General features: G+C 32.3%; 4 protein-coding genes across 13 annotated transcripts in view; 1 reads left to right on the top strand and 3 right to left on the bottom strand.

Annotated features, from left to right (window-relative positions):
• The window catches only part of LOC107626596 (putative disease resistance RPP13-like protein 1), a 184,295-nt gene that overhangs the window by 95,761 nt on the left and 72,523 nt on the right, over positions 1–16,011 (bottom strand). The gene's annotated exons all lie outside the window — the stretch shown is intronic.
• On the bottom strand, positions 4,777–7,689 carry LOC107628115 (1-(5-phosphoribosyl)-5-[(5-phosphoribosylamino)methylideneamino] imidazole-4-carboxamide isomerase HISN3, chloroplastic-like). Of its 2 annotated transcripts, none has more exons than XM_088505013.1 (7): positions 7,383–7,689; positions 6,648–6,819; positions 6,221–6,306; positions 5,934–6,035; positions 5,544–5,677; positions 5,353–5,401; positions 4,777–5,173 (listed from the first exon to the last, which is right to left on the bottom strand). In XM_088505013.1, exons 1-7 carry the CDS (start codon positions 7,569–7,571, stop codon positions 4,997–4,999), a joined length of 909 nt encoding a protein of 302 aa, XP_088361139.1. In that variant the 5' UTR covers positions 7,572–7,689; the 3' UTR covers positions 4,777–4,996. The 2 variants fall into 2 exon arrangements, with proteins under 2 accessions (XP_088361139.1, XP_016186408.1); XM_016330922.3 differs by having other exon boundaries at positions 6,648–6,855; positions 7,383–7,685.
• Positions 7,787–12,220, top strand: LOC107622726 (Pentatricopeptide repeat (PPR) superfamily protein). Of its 8 annotated transcripts, none has more exons than XM_021115133.2 (5): positions 7,800–7,912; positions 8,681–8,797; positions 9,005–11,140; positions 11,498–11,552; positions 11,898–12,220. In XM_021115133.2, exon 3 carries the CDS (start codon positions 9,061–9,063, stop codon positions 11,038–11,040), a length of 1,980 nt encoding a protein of 659 aa, XP_020970792.1. In that variant the 5' UTR covers positions 7,800–7,912; positions 8,681–8,797; positions 9,005–9,060; the 3' UTR covers positions 11,041–11,140; positions 11,498–11,552; positions 11,898–12,220. The 8 variants fall into 8 exon arrangements, with proteins under 8 accessions (XP_088361135.1, XP_016180230.1, XP_088361137.1 ...); XM_088505010.1 differs by having other exon boundaries at positions 11,885–12,220; XM_016324753.3 differs by lacking the exon at positions 8,681–8,797 and adding an exon at positions 8,798–8,834 and having other exon boundaries at positions 7,818–7,912.
• On the bottom strand, positions 12,945–15,632 carry LOC107626591 (metal transporter Nramp2-like). Of its 2 annotated transcripts, none has more exons than XM_021114328.2 (4): positions 14,986–15,632; positions 14,682–14,818; positions 13,628–14,284; positions 12,945–13,177 (listed from the first exon to the last, which is right to left on the bottom strand). In XM_021114328.2, the coding sequence occupies exons 1-4, from the start codon at positions 15,603–15,605 to the stop codon at positions 12,954–12,956; spliced, it is 1,638 nt and encodes a 545-aa protein (XP_020969987.2). In that variant the 5' UTR covers positions 15,606–15,632; the 3' UTR covers positions 12,945–12,953. The 2 variants fall into 2 exon arrangements, with proteins under 2 accessions (XP_020969987.2, XP_088361193.1); XM_088505067.1 differs by having other exon boundaries at positions 12,945–13,181; positions 13,632–14,284.

Here is a 16,011-nt window from a genome sequence, read left to right as displayed (position 1 = left end):
ATTTCTAAGTTTTTGTATGACCTCATCAACTACTTTTTAATAAAGTAGGTGAAGTTTTACTCTAAATTATTTTTTTCATGACGATCTTTCATATAGATATATTATTATAGTTAATGATACACATAAATACTATCGTTAAATTTTACACAATGATAATGAACTGAAATTTATAATGTATTTATTATTTACTATTATAAAAGACTTAATAAATTATAAACGAGTTATAATTCAAATAACATAAATTATTAAATTTTTTTTCTCATCTAAAAATCTTAAATTTAAATCTTATTTCTAATTTTAGAAGAAAAAAAGTAAACTTAATAAATTAGTACTGTTTTGTCTTTAAGAGACTAATTAATCTAACCTAATTATTACTTTACTCTGTCGGATGTTAAATCCTCAAAATGTAAGTTTGCGTGAGTGATTAAGATTACTTAAGAGAAACTTTAACTAACATGTCGAGGCATATGTCAATTTTAATTGTCAAAATTGAATAGATGGACCAGTCTGCAATCAAAGTTGCATTGGATGGTATATATCACGAGGAGGAAAACAAAAAAGTGTGACGTTCACCATGTTTTCAACACAAGCTTTTTAGAGCATATGTTGGCTTCTTCAGTTCACAACTTGATTGCATTGTTATTTTAGGGTTATTATTACCAATTAATAAACAATTCAGATGTTTGGAGTTAAATTATTCCACTCTATAATATATTACTAATACTACTTCCATCTAAATTGTTGTGAAATTAATTATCCTAAAAATTTAACTTAAAAATATATGAACAATTATATATTTAAGTCTCTTATAAAAAGAGTCTATATTCGTATTTAAATGTATTTATTATGCATAAACCTTTTTTTGTTTTTATTTTTGATCATGCTTAAATTTGTTCTGGGAACAATAAAAATTGAATTTTAAAATTTTTTTACAATAAAATTTAATATTATATTATAAAATTCACTTATTTTTAAAAATTAAAAAAATAATTATATCTAACATTAATACTGGAATAATTAATTACAATATATAGAATAATAGAATAATAATTCAAAGCTACACTATTACTCCTCTATATATTCTTACACAATGTTTATAATCGAAGTTTATTAGTCCACCATTTTTAACATTCAAATACAATAAAGTTTGCAACAAATACTATAATCTTAGATAGTGACAAAGTAAGTTTAGCGCATGATATGAAAAGCTACTTTTGAATGGAGATCAAATGCAGTCCGAGAACGAAAAAAATGGTTGTAGTGGAGAAAAAATGGAAAAATTTATTTATTTATTCATTTTGTTAAAAAATAAAAATCTTCTTTGTGCATGGGTGTAAATTACTAATTATGAAATTTGAAATTAAAAAAATTTTGTATAAATATTTGTTTTTTGTTTATTTTATACTAATTTTTTTAAATAAAGATCAAACTATTAGATCATAAAATATTCTGATACCAATATATTATATCATAAAATTATTTCTAAAAATTTAAACCGATATAAAAAAAATATATGAATAGTTATATCTAATATTTTTAACATTGTGAATTAGTTAGTTTATCCTAAAAAATTGAATTATACTAGAAATATTATAAAATACTTATATTTATAAGACTTTTATATATAATAATTATATGCAACATGTATTTTTAAAAAAAAATTAAAATATTTTGATTATATTTTAATTTTATTATTAATTATTTAATTAATAACTAATAATAAATACCAATAAATTATAACTCAAATGATACAATTTTTCTATATTTGCTTAGGAGGTCGTCAATTTGAGTGTCGCTCTCCCATTCCCATGAGTGATGAGATGGCAGGAGTTGACTGTCTCTTAGTTATCCAGCGAGAATGTAACCTAATATTTCTTGCTGGACATTTAATTGGCAAAATTAATTAGGATTTGAATTTGAGTGATAGGTATTTCTTGGTGCCAACTGCCAACGATTGCATTCATGCCAATTGAAATTGCCTACTTTGATCTGTTCCACGTTTTATTGTTTATTTTAATGTCTAAAAGCATTTCTAATAAATTACTTTTAGAATATTATTTTTGATATTTTTTAAGAAGTGAATTTATTTAGAATTAAAATTTGTATTAAAATTAATTAATAAAATAAAATCAGTATCATTTTTATCATGATAAAAAAAAAATCCTAGAGTATAATTGTGTTGAATTGATTAATGCATAATTATCTCATATGTTAAAGATGTAAAAAAACAGATTTATTATATAATAATATATGGAAAAAATAAATTATTTTCTAATTTCAAAAGAATATCAGAACAATTTCCAAAAAATAGTACTAAAATAGAAATGTACATCCTGATAGTCATTGTGTGGCATTGCTTGGATTAAAGTTACAAAAGTATCATATCAAAAGGATAAAAATGTTCATGTTTAATTTATTTACTATATTAAAAACTTAAAAGTTTGTCTTCTTTAAGAATTAAATGTTCTTAGCAAGAAAAACACGTCTCTTTCCGAGAGAGTCCCTATTTTCTTCTAAAAAAGTTGTAAACATTATTTTGATTACTAAAATTGTGTGGTTTAATTTTGAAGAGAATTACTTTTGAAACAATTATTGAATAATGTTTAGAGTTATTGTTGTTTTCATACAGTATAAGGTAAAATGATTAAAATAAAAAAAAAAGTAATGTAATATAATTTTTAATCAAGTTATTTTTGTAACTAACTCTAACTAATTTTTTTAAGGGTCTACTTTTACCGTTTTAACTAATTTTATTGTACCAATAAATTATTAGATCAATTTAATTAAATTTAATTATCAAAATTGCTTGGTTAATATAACATTACTGTTTGGTATAGATTGTTGCATTTTAATTTTGGAAAGATGAAAAAAAAACACACTTGTCATTTTAATAATGATCAATTTTAAAGTTTCAGTATATGTATTTCGTTTAATATTTACAAACTATTTTAAGAGTTTTAACTAGTGAATATATATATATTATATAATATATATACAATGCTCAATAAAATAAAATAAAAAGAGAGAAGAGAGCCTATATAGTATACTTTAACATCGTTGACTTTTCGTGACCTCCATACAGTTAAAAATTTAAAATTCGGTTTAGCATATGTTAGATTGAAACTTCTGGAGATTCTGTGCTTTTGTTATTAGCTTTGGAACTAGGATCCCAATCTCAGAACATATACTCACACTCATCAAATCAAAATAATATACACTGATGTAGCCGTTTTTGAAGGATAAGCAGTTCCAAACATGAATTTTCATGCGGATAATACTCATAGGATGACATTTTTATATAGAAATGACATTATAAATTATTAAATAATTAATTAAATATATTAAGTCATTTAATAATTTATAATGTTATTTTTATATGAGAATAGTATTATAAAAGTATTCACCTTTTTATATACATATATAGTCAATATTTTAAATATATTTTTTAATTAAATATCTAGTATTTTTTGGAGTTTTAACATGGACTATCCACCCTATATATAGTCAACATTTTAAACACTTGCTGTTAGAGAATGATTTTGTATTTTGAGATTTACCTTTCTAGAATTAAATAGCATTTTGAATGATGATGAAAAATAAATTATTTTATTCGGCATAGTTTATATCTAATTTTTTTTTCAAACTCTAAGTCCCGTATTAATGCAAAAAAAATAAATAAATATAAATTTAATAGTTTAACTAATTTTATATTAATTATTTATTTTTGCTTACATCATTGACACTTATTATTATTATTATTATTATTATTATTATTATTATTATTATTATTATTAACCCTTTTTGGGTTAAAATATATAACAAGTATATTATTTTAAAATTTGTGAGATAATACTCAATTTGGTCCCTGAACTTACATGTGAGTCTCAGTTTAGTCCCTGAGATTTCAATTGTCTCTATTTAGTCCCCGAAGTTTATAAACATGTCTCATATTAGTCCTTGAGACCATTTTTAATATAAAAACGTTAATAGAGCGCTGTTGTAGACTATCACATGTCACGTTAAAACTTGTAAAATGATACAATTTTGGTTTTGACATTTAAATAGCTCAAAAAGGACATCGTATTACTTATTTTGTTAGGTAAAATTTTAATAAACACCATTTAAGATGTTGTTTTTAGGTTATTTGAGTGTCAAAACCAAAACGACATCATTTTACAAAGTTTAGTGTTGCATCCGGCTGTCACGACAGTGTTTCGTTAAGGTTTGTACGTTGAAAATTGTTTCAAGGACTAACATGAGTTATGTTCACAAAGTTTGGGGACTAAATAGATGCAATTGAAATTTCAGAGACTAAATTGAAACTCGCGTGTAATTTCAGGACCAAATTGAGTATTATCTGAAAATTTGTTAACACAATTTTATTTTCTTTCATCAAGTGTGTATTATTATACGAAAAGTACTAATTGTTACCAAAAACAAAATATTTTAATATTTTTTAAAAGATTAACATAATACTTATTTAATAAACTAACCTTAAACATTAAACAAACCTACTAAGATCCCACATGTGTCGCAATGTACATTGTTAGACGGCCGAAACATGTCCTCTACACCTCTAGATGGAATTTAGAATCTACATGGTAGCAAACCCATATATATATATATATATAAATAGATTCTGAAAAAGAGAGTTTGTGTGTGTATATTGTTAAAGACTTGAAGGTTCATTGATTTAAATAAGTTTTTCAGGTTGGTTCTTCTTTATTTGTTTTGACTTTAAATTTGTTTAGTCTTATGTGAGGTTCTTTTGCTTCCTTTCTGGTCTCATAAATTGCACTTAAAATTCATTGATAAAGTTTATTGTGCACAATGTTATGTAGATGCTCAACTTTGATAATGAGGCAAATGCTAAAATCATAAGAAAAACATTGACAGAAACATCACCAAATACATGGTTACAAACTTGAGAAACAATTTCAAAAGTCCAAGTTCACCAGACCCTGCAAGTTAACACAAGTTTCAAATCATAATGTAATTAAACTATGGAGGCCTGTTGCTGGGTATGCCAAGCTACAACATCTTTATAGGCCATGTTCCCCCCAAAAATATCCAACGCACTTCCCACGGTGACATCCACACGCTCCATCCCCGCCCTTTTTATCCTCTCTAAATCGTCCATTTCAGTCACGCCGCCAGCATATGTAACAGGAATCTGGCATAATCAAAATGCATCAGTACTATGGACACTTCAATGAATTTTCAGGCACACAAGCATGCGCGCACGCACACAAATCCTTATTATTACGAATCCAGGCAATTCAAAACCCTTGATGCAAGCTAAAACTTCAGTAGGCAAAGATAAAATCAAGGTAGCTTAAGAAAGTTACGAACCGGTGAATGCTTGCCAAGCAAAGCTACTAGTTCTTCATCAATTCCCAGCCTGCAATGAGAAGCTTATATTATCAGCTGTATTTTGATGCATGACATGGAGTTCTGTTTATCTCATTTGCATATAAATAAATAAATTATGTTGGCCCTTTAAGTTGGATTTTACAATATTTTATTGGACAACTGTGACTTACTTTTTCCCTTCAACATCAACACCATGAACTAGAAACTCATCAGCAAAGTTGGCTAGAAATTGCATTACTTCAGCATCAAGATACACATCACTGAACTTCTGCCATCTATCAGTGACAATTGCATATTTACCTTCCTGAACAGAGAAACCTTATAAGCAAAATTAAATGCATGAAGTTGGGATTTCTCAAAAACATACAAGTGATAAGTGCAGCACCTTAACTTGAAAATAAATTATTAACATATGAAAATATTTCCTGATTACTTTCCCTCCCTCAGATTACATGGGATTTCTCTTGAATATTTGCAACTTGAAGCCAACTACTTGAAAAACTTAAGGTATAACTCTTCTAGAACAATTTTTCTTGAAATAGAAAGATAACCATCTGTACCTTCTTTCTGCAACTGAGATCCAACACAAGTCGCTCTTTTCCAACAATTCTAACAAGATCTTTTAGTCTTTCAAGATCCATTTGACCATTCTTGAACACATACTGTAAAGAGAGAAATCAATTAAACACAATATGGCTAAATCATTTCCATTAAAAATGACACATAATTGGTATTCTTGAATAACAGAATTGGTCGAGTGAGTTAATACAACATGCTTTCTGAATGGATGAAAGTTAATGGCAGTTAAAAGGGGAAAAATCCAAAGTGCAAAAGAGGAATAACTTACGGATGTAACAATGACATGGCTTGCTCCTTCCTCAATGTAACTCAAACAATTGTCCGAATTTATTCCCCCTCCTACTTGCAAACCGCCTAAATTTTACCAGTCCTCCACAGTAAGTTCAGCAGAGAAAAATTCTGTAAGTTTTAAACATATGATCAACCATATAGGACAAAAAGAATGCTAACATTGAACCAAATGACATTACTAAGATGGATATTTCAACGTGACATGTTTAATGTTTATGAATACAGGCATTAGCCGGCCATTCAAGGTCTCACGTCAAGCGAACATCCATGCAGCAAAAAATCATGTAATATCAACCATTCTCAGTTCTCACTAACAATTAAGAACACAACATCTTAGTAAATATGTTCTTTCAGAAAACACAAATGGCACTAACCAGTAGCAAATGAAAAAAGCATAACAATACCTGGATAAGCATGCAATGCTTCAAGTGCAGCAGCTTTACTCAAAGGATCTGAGCCGAGCATGATTGCATGGCCGCCGGTAAGCCCATCTTGTTTGTAAAGAATAGCATACTCAGCTGCTGACTTATCAGATTCAAAATTTGTCACCGGATTCGACCCATCTCCCTTCAAATCCTGAAGGGTTGAACCAACAATTTGTTTCACTTTCCCCTGCCATAAGCGTAAAATATCACATGAATTGAACCCCCAGCATTAGATAGCACCCCCTAGAATGCATAATCACATTTGGGAAAACAAATTATACAAAAAGAAGCTACTGAACACTATGATTGCTACAAATTGTCAATCATTATAACCAAAAGCCATGGCAACCTTCATTCAAATTTGAATAGAGTGATAAAAAGATACTATTTTTAACATAAAGGAGAAGCAAAAACGTTGATCAAGTAAAAGAGTTCGCCTCAATCATATAAAACCCCATCATTCACAGCATTCCACAGAATCATAATCACATATATTTTCTTAATTTAAAAGAAACACCAGCTCATTGATCATTGCACAAGTTACCAAACACTATTAAGGCTACAATTTCTCAATCTATATAACACACACACACACACACACACAAAACTTCACTGAAAACTTCAATGAGGCAAAATAATAATTTTTTAAAAAAAGACATAATTTTTAACAAAATAAAAAAGAAAAAACTTGAGAAAGTAAAAGGGGTGGCGTACCTTGTGTATATCGATACAGGGTCGGAATCGAACGACACATTGAATAGAATTTGAAAACTTTGCAGCAGCGGAATGTGAAGGGTGAAGAAAACGGAGGTGATTGGGGGAGCTGAAAAAGGAGAGTGATGAGTTTCTGTTTATGGAAGGTGGGTGGAACGAACAAGTTCGAGTTGCAGGGAGAATGCGCATTCTCGATGATGATTGCGGCGGCTATGGCGAGGGTGCGGCGACACGACGGTGAGAGGTGAGGCTGAGACGGCGATGTTCTAAGAAGAAGAAGGAGAAGGGAAGGAAAATGGTTAAAATGGTGGTTTAGGATAAATTTGGAATTTTGAGAAAATGTTAAGGGTAAACTTGTCCAAAAATGTAAACTTTATTATATTAGTTGCTCCCCTTTTACTTATAAAGAAAGAAGGAAAACAAAGCAATTAAATTATCACCGCTCGAGAAAAAAGGGCAGCTTTTTCCTTCCCAACTTCAACTCACATACAACACAAGGACTCTGAAACATGGAATAAGCTCAGATAGGGGTGAGTTTTTTTATTTTTTTTAGTTATTATATATTAATTTTTCATACTTGGTTGTTGCATTGATTTATACCATGGAATTGGCTTAATTTGGTTCTGGTTGGCTCTCTTTTGATGCTATTGTTGTGACTAAAGGATCATTGAAGTATTGGTTTTGTTGCACTTAATTAGATTCAGGATGGGATTTCTGTTCTTCTTCCTCCTCTCTCTTTATTTATTGTCAGTCACTGTGTTTTTGAGTTCCTTTGTTCAATGTAATGCTGATTGTATTTGTATGAATTAGTGATATTAATAGGTCATGTGATAGTGTGATTAGATAATAGGTTCTATGAATATGCAATTGATTGAATTTTTTTATTTAATTGAATGTATTAGTTTAGGGTTTTAAATTTAATGTGACTTTCTGATGTTAGGATTTTGAAAAAACTCAGCAACAATTAGACTTTTACTAATTAACTTTTTATTACATTATTATCAAAAATATCAATGGCAAATGGCTATGTTAATTAATTTGGTTCAACTGTTTATACTTTTTTTTTAGTTGACTGCTTATTGAGTTGTTACAATTGTCCCCTTTTTTGCCCCTTTCAATGGCAATGGCTCTGTTACAATTTATTTATTTATTTATCTGTTTATGGTGTTCTGTAATCCATTTTATTTTTGTTAATTAATTATATAATTTGCTCTTTGCTGCTTATTATTGAATCGAGAAGAAACTAGAAAGTTTACTTCTATGAAATCAGGAAATTTAATTTTGTGCCAATCATGTAGTTGGGATTCCTAATGTGATAGGGATGAAAACTGTTATGCCAAAATCTGAACTTGCCCTCTCTCTCTCTCTCTCTCTCTCTGTGGTGCTGTCACTCATCACACACCCCTGCTTCACAGGTACAATCCCTCAATGGCTTAATCTACCCTCTGAATTGTGAGTTGAGCTGGGTTGTGTTTTCCTAGTTTGTTGCTAAAATAAGCCACTCAGTTACCCTGTATTATTGAAAGCAAGTCCAGACAATGGTGGATTGACTAGTGTCTTGGATTGTTCTATCTTGACATACAGCTTCATGCTAAGATTGTGCATCATGTTTGTTTTATTAGGTACAACACAAAATAGAGTCGTTGAGAGGAAAGTGTATGTAGGAGCTTGATCATCAATGACAAAGAAGGCTTTGTGCATTCTTCCCCACAGACCTTTCTCCACTGCATTTACTCCTGAAGTTCCCTCTCTTTACTCCTTTCTCCAACCTTCAGTCTTTTCCATCAAAAACAACCACCAAACCACTTCCCTACATGAACAGTCCATTAACCTGCCAACTTCCCCACCACAGTCCCTAAGCCCGAGCCAGGTTGCTACCCTCCAAACCACCCTACACAAGTCCATCATCACCAGTAACACTGACGAGGCTTGGAAGATCTTCAAATCACTCACCAACCATCATGCCTTCCCTAGCAAGCCCCTCACCAATAGCCTTATAACTCACCTGTCCTCCCATGGGGATAGCCTTAACCTCAAGAGGGCCTATGCCTCTGTTGTCTATGTCCTGGAGAGGAACCCCATGGTGTTGGAGTCTCAAACTATCCATTCCATGCTTTGTTCCATGAAGGGTGCCAAAACTGTTGTGCCTGCTTTTGCCCTTGTGAAGTGCATGTTCAAGAATAGGTTCTTTGTCCCTTTCAATGTGTGGGGGAGTGTCCTTGTTGAGATCAGCAGGGAAAACAATAGCCTTGTTGCTTTCTTGAGAGTCTTTGAGGAGAACTGTAGGATTGTCTTGGATGAGAAGTTGGAGTTCATGAAGCCTGATGTCACTGCTTGCAATGCAGCACTGGAAGCTTGCTGCTGTGAGCTTGAGTCAGTGAGTGATGCTGAACGAGTTGTTGGGACGATGTCAGATTTGGGTGTTATACCTGACGAATTCAGTTTTGGATTTCTTGGTTATTTGTATGCATTGAAGGGATCACATGAAAAGATAGATGAGTTGGAGGTTTTGATGAGAAAGTTTGGTTTCTTGCCCAAGAAGGGGTTCTATTCTAATTTGATTAGTGGGTATGTTAAGTCGGGCAATTTAGCTTCTGTTGAGTCATCTATTCTCTGTAGTTTGAATGTTAAAGATGGTAAAGAATGGAATTTTGGTGAGGAAACATTCGTTGCAGTGGTTAAGGGGTATCTTCAGAAGGGAGATATTAAAGGATTAGCTAATTTAATTATTGAATCTCAGAAGCTCGAGCCTTCAAATGTTGTAGTTGATAATTCTATAGGTTATGGTATTATTAGTGCATGTGTTAGTATTGGACTATCTGATAAAGCACACAGCATTCTTGATGAAATGAATGCTCTGGGTGGCTCTGTTGGTCTGGGGGTTTATGTACCAATCTTGAAGGCTTACTGCAAAGAAAGTCGAACTGCTGAGGCTACTCAAATGGTGATGGACATTAGTGGTTCAGGTCTTAGGTTGGATGTTGAAACCTATGATGCTCTCATAGAAGCATCCATATCCATCCAAGATTTTCAGTCAGCCTTTTCGCTGTTTAGGGACATGAGAGAGGCAAGGGTTCCTGACTTGAAAGGGAGTTACTTAACTATCATGACGTGTTTGATGGAGCATCATCGTCCTGAGTTGATGGCAGCTTTCTTAGATGAGGTGGTTGAGGATCCTCGGATTCAAGTAGGTACGCATGACTGGAACTCCATTATTCATGCTTTTTGCAAAGCTGGGAGACTAGAAGATGCAAGAAGGACTTTTAGAAGAATGATATTCTTGCAGTTTCAGCCAAACGATCAGACATACTTGTCACTGATTAATGGGTATGTCTTGGCAGAGAAATATTTCAATGTTCTGATGTTGTGGAATGAGGTTAAGCGAAAGCTATCGGGAGATGCACAAAAGGGGATCAAATTTAACCACAGCCTTGTTGATGCATTCTTGTATGCTATGGTCAAAGGAGGTTTCTTCGATGCAGTTATGCAGGTGGTCGAGAAGTCCAATGAGATGAAGATATTTGTTGATAAATGGAGATACAAGCAAGCATTCCTGGAGACTCACAAAAAGCTCAAAGTTGCGAAGCTAAGAAAGAGAAATTCCAGAAAAATGGAAGCAGTCATTGCTTTCAAGAATTGGGCTGGCTTAAATTCATGAACTTCAAATGTTGGCAGCTACTTTCTCAGGCATTTACCTTCTTCTCATCTGGAAGAACCAAACTCAAAAGATTGTCGAGGAAGGATTTGAGCTTTCAAAGGTATGAGTCTTGATTTCACAAGTTATACTAAACAAACTGATTATCTTTCATTAATAAGTTTATCTCATTATATTTTGGGTTAAATGCAAGTGTGTTTTGGCTGCTATTATCAAACTTAATCTGGAAATTTGTTCTCATAGCTATTTGCGTAAATTCTCTGAATCAATGGGCTGCTTATGTGTATGTGGTTTAATTATTCCTTAAGAATAATATTCTTGTTATGAAATATGAAGGATGAAGTGCCTTATTCTTAAGGCACATTATATACTGCCATACGTAGTGCGGTAGTGGATTGACTAGAGATCAATGATCTCTTAATCTTGTGTTGATGTGGAAATCTTTTATATTCTGTTGCAGGCAAGATGATGAGTTTCTGCAATGCTGATGTTATAATGGATAATGGCAATATAAAGTGAGTAAAGCTGGAACCGGTTGTTAAATAGCTGTTAAATTCGGCATATTTTTAACAAATACACAATTGATCATCATATTTATTGGTAGTATACTCAGACAATCCAATGACTTAATTGTTAGTTTTAACTTAAAAATTAGGAGGATACATCATCATTCATTCCTTTTTATCTACAGTTTTGAAGCTGAAAACCTAGTACTCTTTTAGTTGAGATGAAAACTACCCAAAAATATGTATGGACATTTTATGATGGGGCTCCCCCTCCTCTTCTCATTTATTCTTTCATGTATCGAGTATATTATGTAGAGAGCTAATGATAGCTTTAATTGAAGCATATGCGAGCAGAGATTGGCAGCGCACAGACGAGCCAGATAGAGGAGCCGGTTAGAAGGGCGGATACGAGGTGGTGACCGACCATGCGGTGGCAACGAGTAAGGGACAGAGGAGAGAGACGCTGAGGTTCAGAGTCGTCGTGTTGTGTGTGTCTCTGTTAGTTTGAGAGAGCTGAGGAATTTAGATTTATCTATCTTTGTGCTCTCCCATGTTAAGTTTACAAATTGAAGCAAACAAATGACTTCATATCTTACATGCTTTCATAGTAATCACATTTGATTGAGACAAGTTTATTATGTTTAGAGTGTATTCTAATAATATTTAGTCATTTGTTCTGTTTTTAATGTTTTAAAAGCTTTAATTTGTCAAAAAAATAAGATGAATAGTTACATATATTTTTCAAAAATGTGTTATTGCTCTTTAGAAATATACAAGTAATTTTAGGCTACCTCATATTACAATGATATTACGAGTATCTGAAAATAGTGTATTAGTGAGAAAAAGGTATTGAATCAAAGAGAGATTAGAGACTATCAATTGGAGAAAATTAAATTATTCATTCTCAACATGATTCTCTTGCAATTCTTAACAATTCAACTGTTATTATTTGTACTAATATCTACCTTGACTCTACTAATTGGGCTAAGTTTCTTACACATTAAGATACCTTCTTGTGCATAAAAGGATAATTTATGTCTACATAATTTGAACAAATATTTTCTATTTTTAGTTTTAATATTTTATGTTTAAAAGATTTTATGAAAAAGAAAAATACAATAATGGTCTGTTTTTCATTAGAAAGAATCGGCTACATAGATCGAAAGAGATTGTTTATATATAAATCTTCTTTGATCACCTTATATATGGTCTTTTTGGGTTTCTTCTACTATTCGCGACTTGTCTATACCCTTCTAACTGGATGCTCTCTTAATCTTTTTCTCACATGTCTAAATCACTTGAGACGAGAAATTCTACTATTTCTCAAAGAATAAAAAACCCTAATCCAAACTCACCCTACGCTTTTAAACGAACCTAACAACACTGGTCAAGTTAGATCGGACCAAATACTTAATTGTTAGTGGTTAGGGTAAAGCCTCTTGAAGTTGGGGGCCTAACCATGATGGAAGAGAGGGCTCCACCATGTTTAACTAAATATGCAATGAATGATATCCATGCTACAAAGCCAATGCATACAAGAAAACCAAACAGCAATCCCTTCACTTCAGAGAGGAAGAACCCTAACAACATGTATCCATACACCATTATCACTAGTACAGCCACACACCAAGAAACTCTCTGCATCACAAAAATTGACACAAAGTTATCAATAAGAAATTTATAAATTGTCTTTCCAAACAAATATACAAACAAAAAAATATAGCTAGAATCTTTGACATAAATCAATTGTTATTTAAAAATGTGATTTGACCAAATCATTGGTCCAATGATCAATATTTATGCCACGTCATCCTGACGATTTAACTCGAACAAAAGTTTCGAATTAAAAAAATATTCAAAAAAGTCAATTACTATATATTTGTGTATATTTCATACATATTGCTTTATATATTTTTTCAACAAAATAATCAATTATCAAAATAATTAAACCTAATGTAGCATAATAATTTTTTTTATTAAAACTACGTATTTTTATATAGTAATTTAATTGGTGACTGATTTTTTATATATAACATGATATATTTAGAATTATTTATTTTTCAAAGTTAGAATGCAAACAAAGCTTACCTCTACAATAGGACCTATTCTAAAAGTTCCCATGACCTCTTCTTTAGACACCAATGTAAGAAGTGGAATGAGTGCAAAAGGAATCTGAATTGACTGAACCACATTGAGCCATTCATTCATAGTATCCAAAGAACTCTCTGATGTATTAAAAACTATAGCAGCTATCATAGTTGGAACAATAGCACAACTTCTAGTAATCAATGACCTTAACCACTTCTTTATATTTAGCTTCAAAAACCCTTCAGTTATGAATTGTCCTGCATATGTTCCTGTAATTGTGCTGCTTTGTCCTGCTGCTAACAAACCAATTCCCCATATATATAGAATTGGAAACAAACCTCCTCCATACTTTTCTTGAAGGAATTGCCCTGCATTCACTAGTCCTATTCCATTGGCTTGTTCTGTTCCATAGAACACTCTGGCAAAAACTGTTATCACAAAGAGGTTGATCACCAATGTGATGAAAAGCGCCACCGATGACTCGATTGTGTAGTAGTTTAGAGCCTCTTGAACTTGGCCTTTGTTCCGGATATCGATTTCCCGAGATTGCACCAATGCAGAGTGGAGGAAGACATTGTGTGGTGTTATAACACATCCAATGAGTTCCACAGCTTGGCGAAGAGTTTTTGAGTTAACTCTTGGGATCAAAATGCCTGCAAGAACCATCAAAATATGTTAATTAGAAGCAATAATATGTGCATAAATATGATAGTTAAGATTTTGACACGTATTATCTTAAGCAGTTTAGTCAAACATGATCCAACTATGATTTTTCATTTGTCTATGGTGAAAACTCAGGTGCAGTCGACTTCACGTGAAGTTAATAGGTGAGAGCCGTTAGATGAAAATTTAGTCAAATCAGTCAAACCATCTATCGGCTCTCACCTATACTTCACGTGAAGTCGACTGCACCTGAATTTCTACCCTTTGTCTATATAGGACTTTGTGAAAGAGAAAAATTTGTCAGTTGAATATTGAAAGATGAATTTGTCATTTTCAAATATTAAAATTTGTCTTTAGATTTTTGTATGACTAAGGATAATTTTGTACCCTTGATAAGTTCTTCTTCACTAGGCTTTGTATCAAAGAACATCCATGCAAAGGAAAATGCCATGGTCCCAATGAAAACTGCAAAAACACCTTCCAACTTCCTCACTCCATAGTTCTCAAGAAACAGAAAGAAGAAACTGTTCAACAAGAAAATCAAAATAAATCATTAAGACATTTGTCATCCAAGTAGTCCAACTCGACTAGAACATAATTGTCTCTGATAAGAAGGTACCTATGGTTTTGAACGAAAAATAAAAAATTAAAAGATTTCATATATACAATATTATTAACTTGATCAACATACCAATCAAAGGCTGTGATAACCACACCAGCCCAAATTGGTAAAATCCCATGGCTAAGGATCTTGAGAGCAATAGCACTGCCAATAACTTCTTGAATATCAGCAGCAATCAATGCCATCTCTGCCATGATCCACAAAACATACCTTGCCCAATTGGAATACTCCTCCCTACACAATTCGGCCAGGTGGCGCCCCGTGGCGACCCCTAGCCGAGCTGAAAGGACTTGAAGCAGCCCTCCCATGATGGTTGTCCAGACCAAAAGCCAAAGCAGAGAGTACCCTGCAATTGCTCCAGCTTGTAAGTCACCTTCTAGGTTGCCCGGGTCCAAGAATGCCACGCTCATGAGTAACCCTGGCCCTGTAAAGAGCCAGAGTTTCTTCCATGAGAACGGTGGCACCACCATGGACCCGGCGCCACCACTTCTGGCCGACTCTACATCGAATATTTGGACCTTATCCTTGGCTGCATACACAAATTCTGCATTTTCATCCTCTAAAACCGCCGATTGTTTCGCGAATGGTGAGGAAAATGGCATTGTCTCGCTGTCCGAATGTAGCAACTCATTATCTTCTTCTTCATCTTCAAATTGTGGTTTCTTTTGTTGTTGTGACTGAGTACTCATTTTTTCTTTTCTTGAATAATAATAATAATAATAATCTTTGACTTAATGTGACTAAGGTTATTGATTCTTGTTATCTTTGATGATCTTGGTTTGATGTTAGGTAGGAGAAGAAGATTGAGAAAATTTAGTGCAATCATGCAAACCTCATCCTATATTTGTAACATGATTCAATTATAGTATATATGTTATCTTTTCTTGATAAAGTTCTCAATTCATCCTATGCTATTTTGTGGCGTGATTTCAGTTCTTGTGTGGTTGAATGTAAGTAACGAAATTTGGGCAAAATATATAGGATTCAACAAAAATTTGGTAGTAGTAGCAGTAGAAAACTAGAAATAAAGACTTTTTTTTTATTTAAATTAAATAAAAGGAATCAATATTTCCAGATTCTCTTAAACCAAATTTT

Source organism: Arachis ipaensis, chromosome B2 (assembly GCF_059453495.1).
Source record: "Arachis ipaensis isolate K30076 ecotype BB chromosome B2, ASM5945349v1, whole genome shotgun sequence".
Taxonomy (NCBI): Eukaryota; Viridiplantae; Streptophyta; class Magnoliopsida; order Fabales; family Fabaceae; genus Arachis; species Arachis ipaensis.
This window is presented reverse-complemented; position numbering and strand designations above follow the sequence as displayed.

Excerpts from the sequence above, each read along its gene's own strand:
- LOC107628115 (XM_016330922.3), bottom strand. The coding sequence starts at position 7,571 with ATGCGCATTCTCCCTGCAACTCGAACTTGTTCGTTCCACCCACCTTCC. Across the intron at positions 6,036-6,220 it reads GCCATGTCATTGTTACATCC|TATGTGTTCAAGAATGGTCA; the intron begins GTAAGTTATTCC and ends CTCTCTTTACAG. Across the intron at positions 5,174-5,352 it reads TGCTTGGCAAGCATTCACCG|ATTCCTGTTACATATGCTGG; the intron begins GTTCGTAACTTT and ends TGATTATGCCAG.
- LOC107626591 (XM_021114328.2), bottom strand. The coding sequence starts at position 15,605 with ATGAGTACTCAGTCACAACAACAAAAGAAACCACAATTTGAAGATGAA. Across the intron at positions 14,819-14,985 it reads GTTATCACAGCCTTTGATTG|TTTCTTCTTTCTGTTTCTTG; the intron begins GTATGTTGATCA and ends CTTGTTGAACAG. Across the intron at positions 14,285-14,681 it reads TGAAGAAGAACTTATCAAGG|GCATTTTGATCCCAAGAGTT; the intron begins GTACAAAATTAT and ends TGGTTCTTGCAG.
- LOC107622726 (XM_088505009.1), top strand. The coding sequence starts at position 9,061 with ATGACAAAGAAGGCTTTGTGCATTCTTCCCCACAGACCTTTCTCCACT.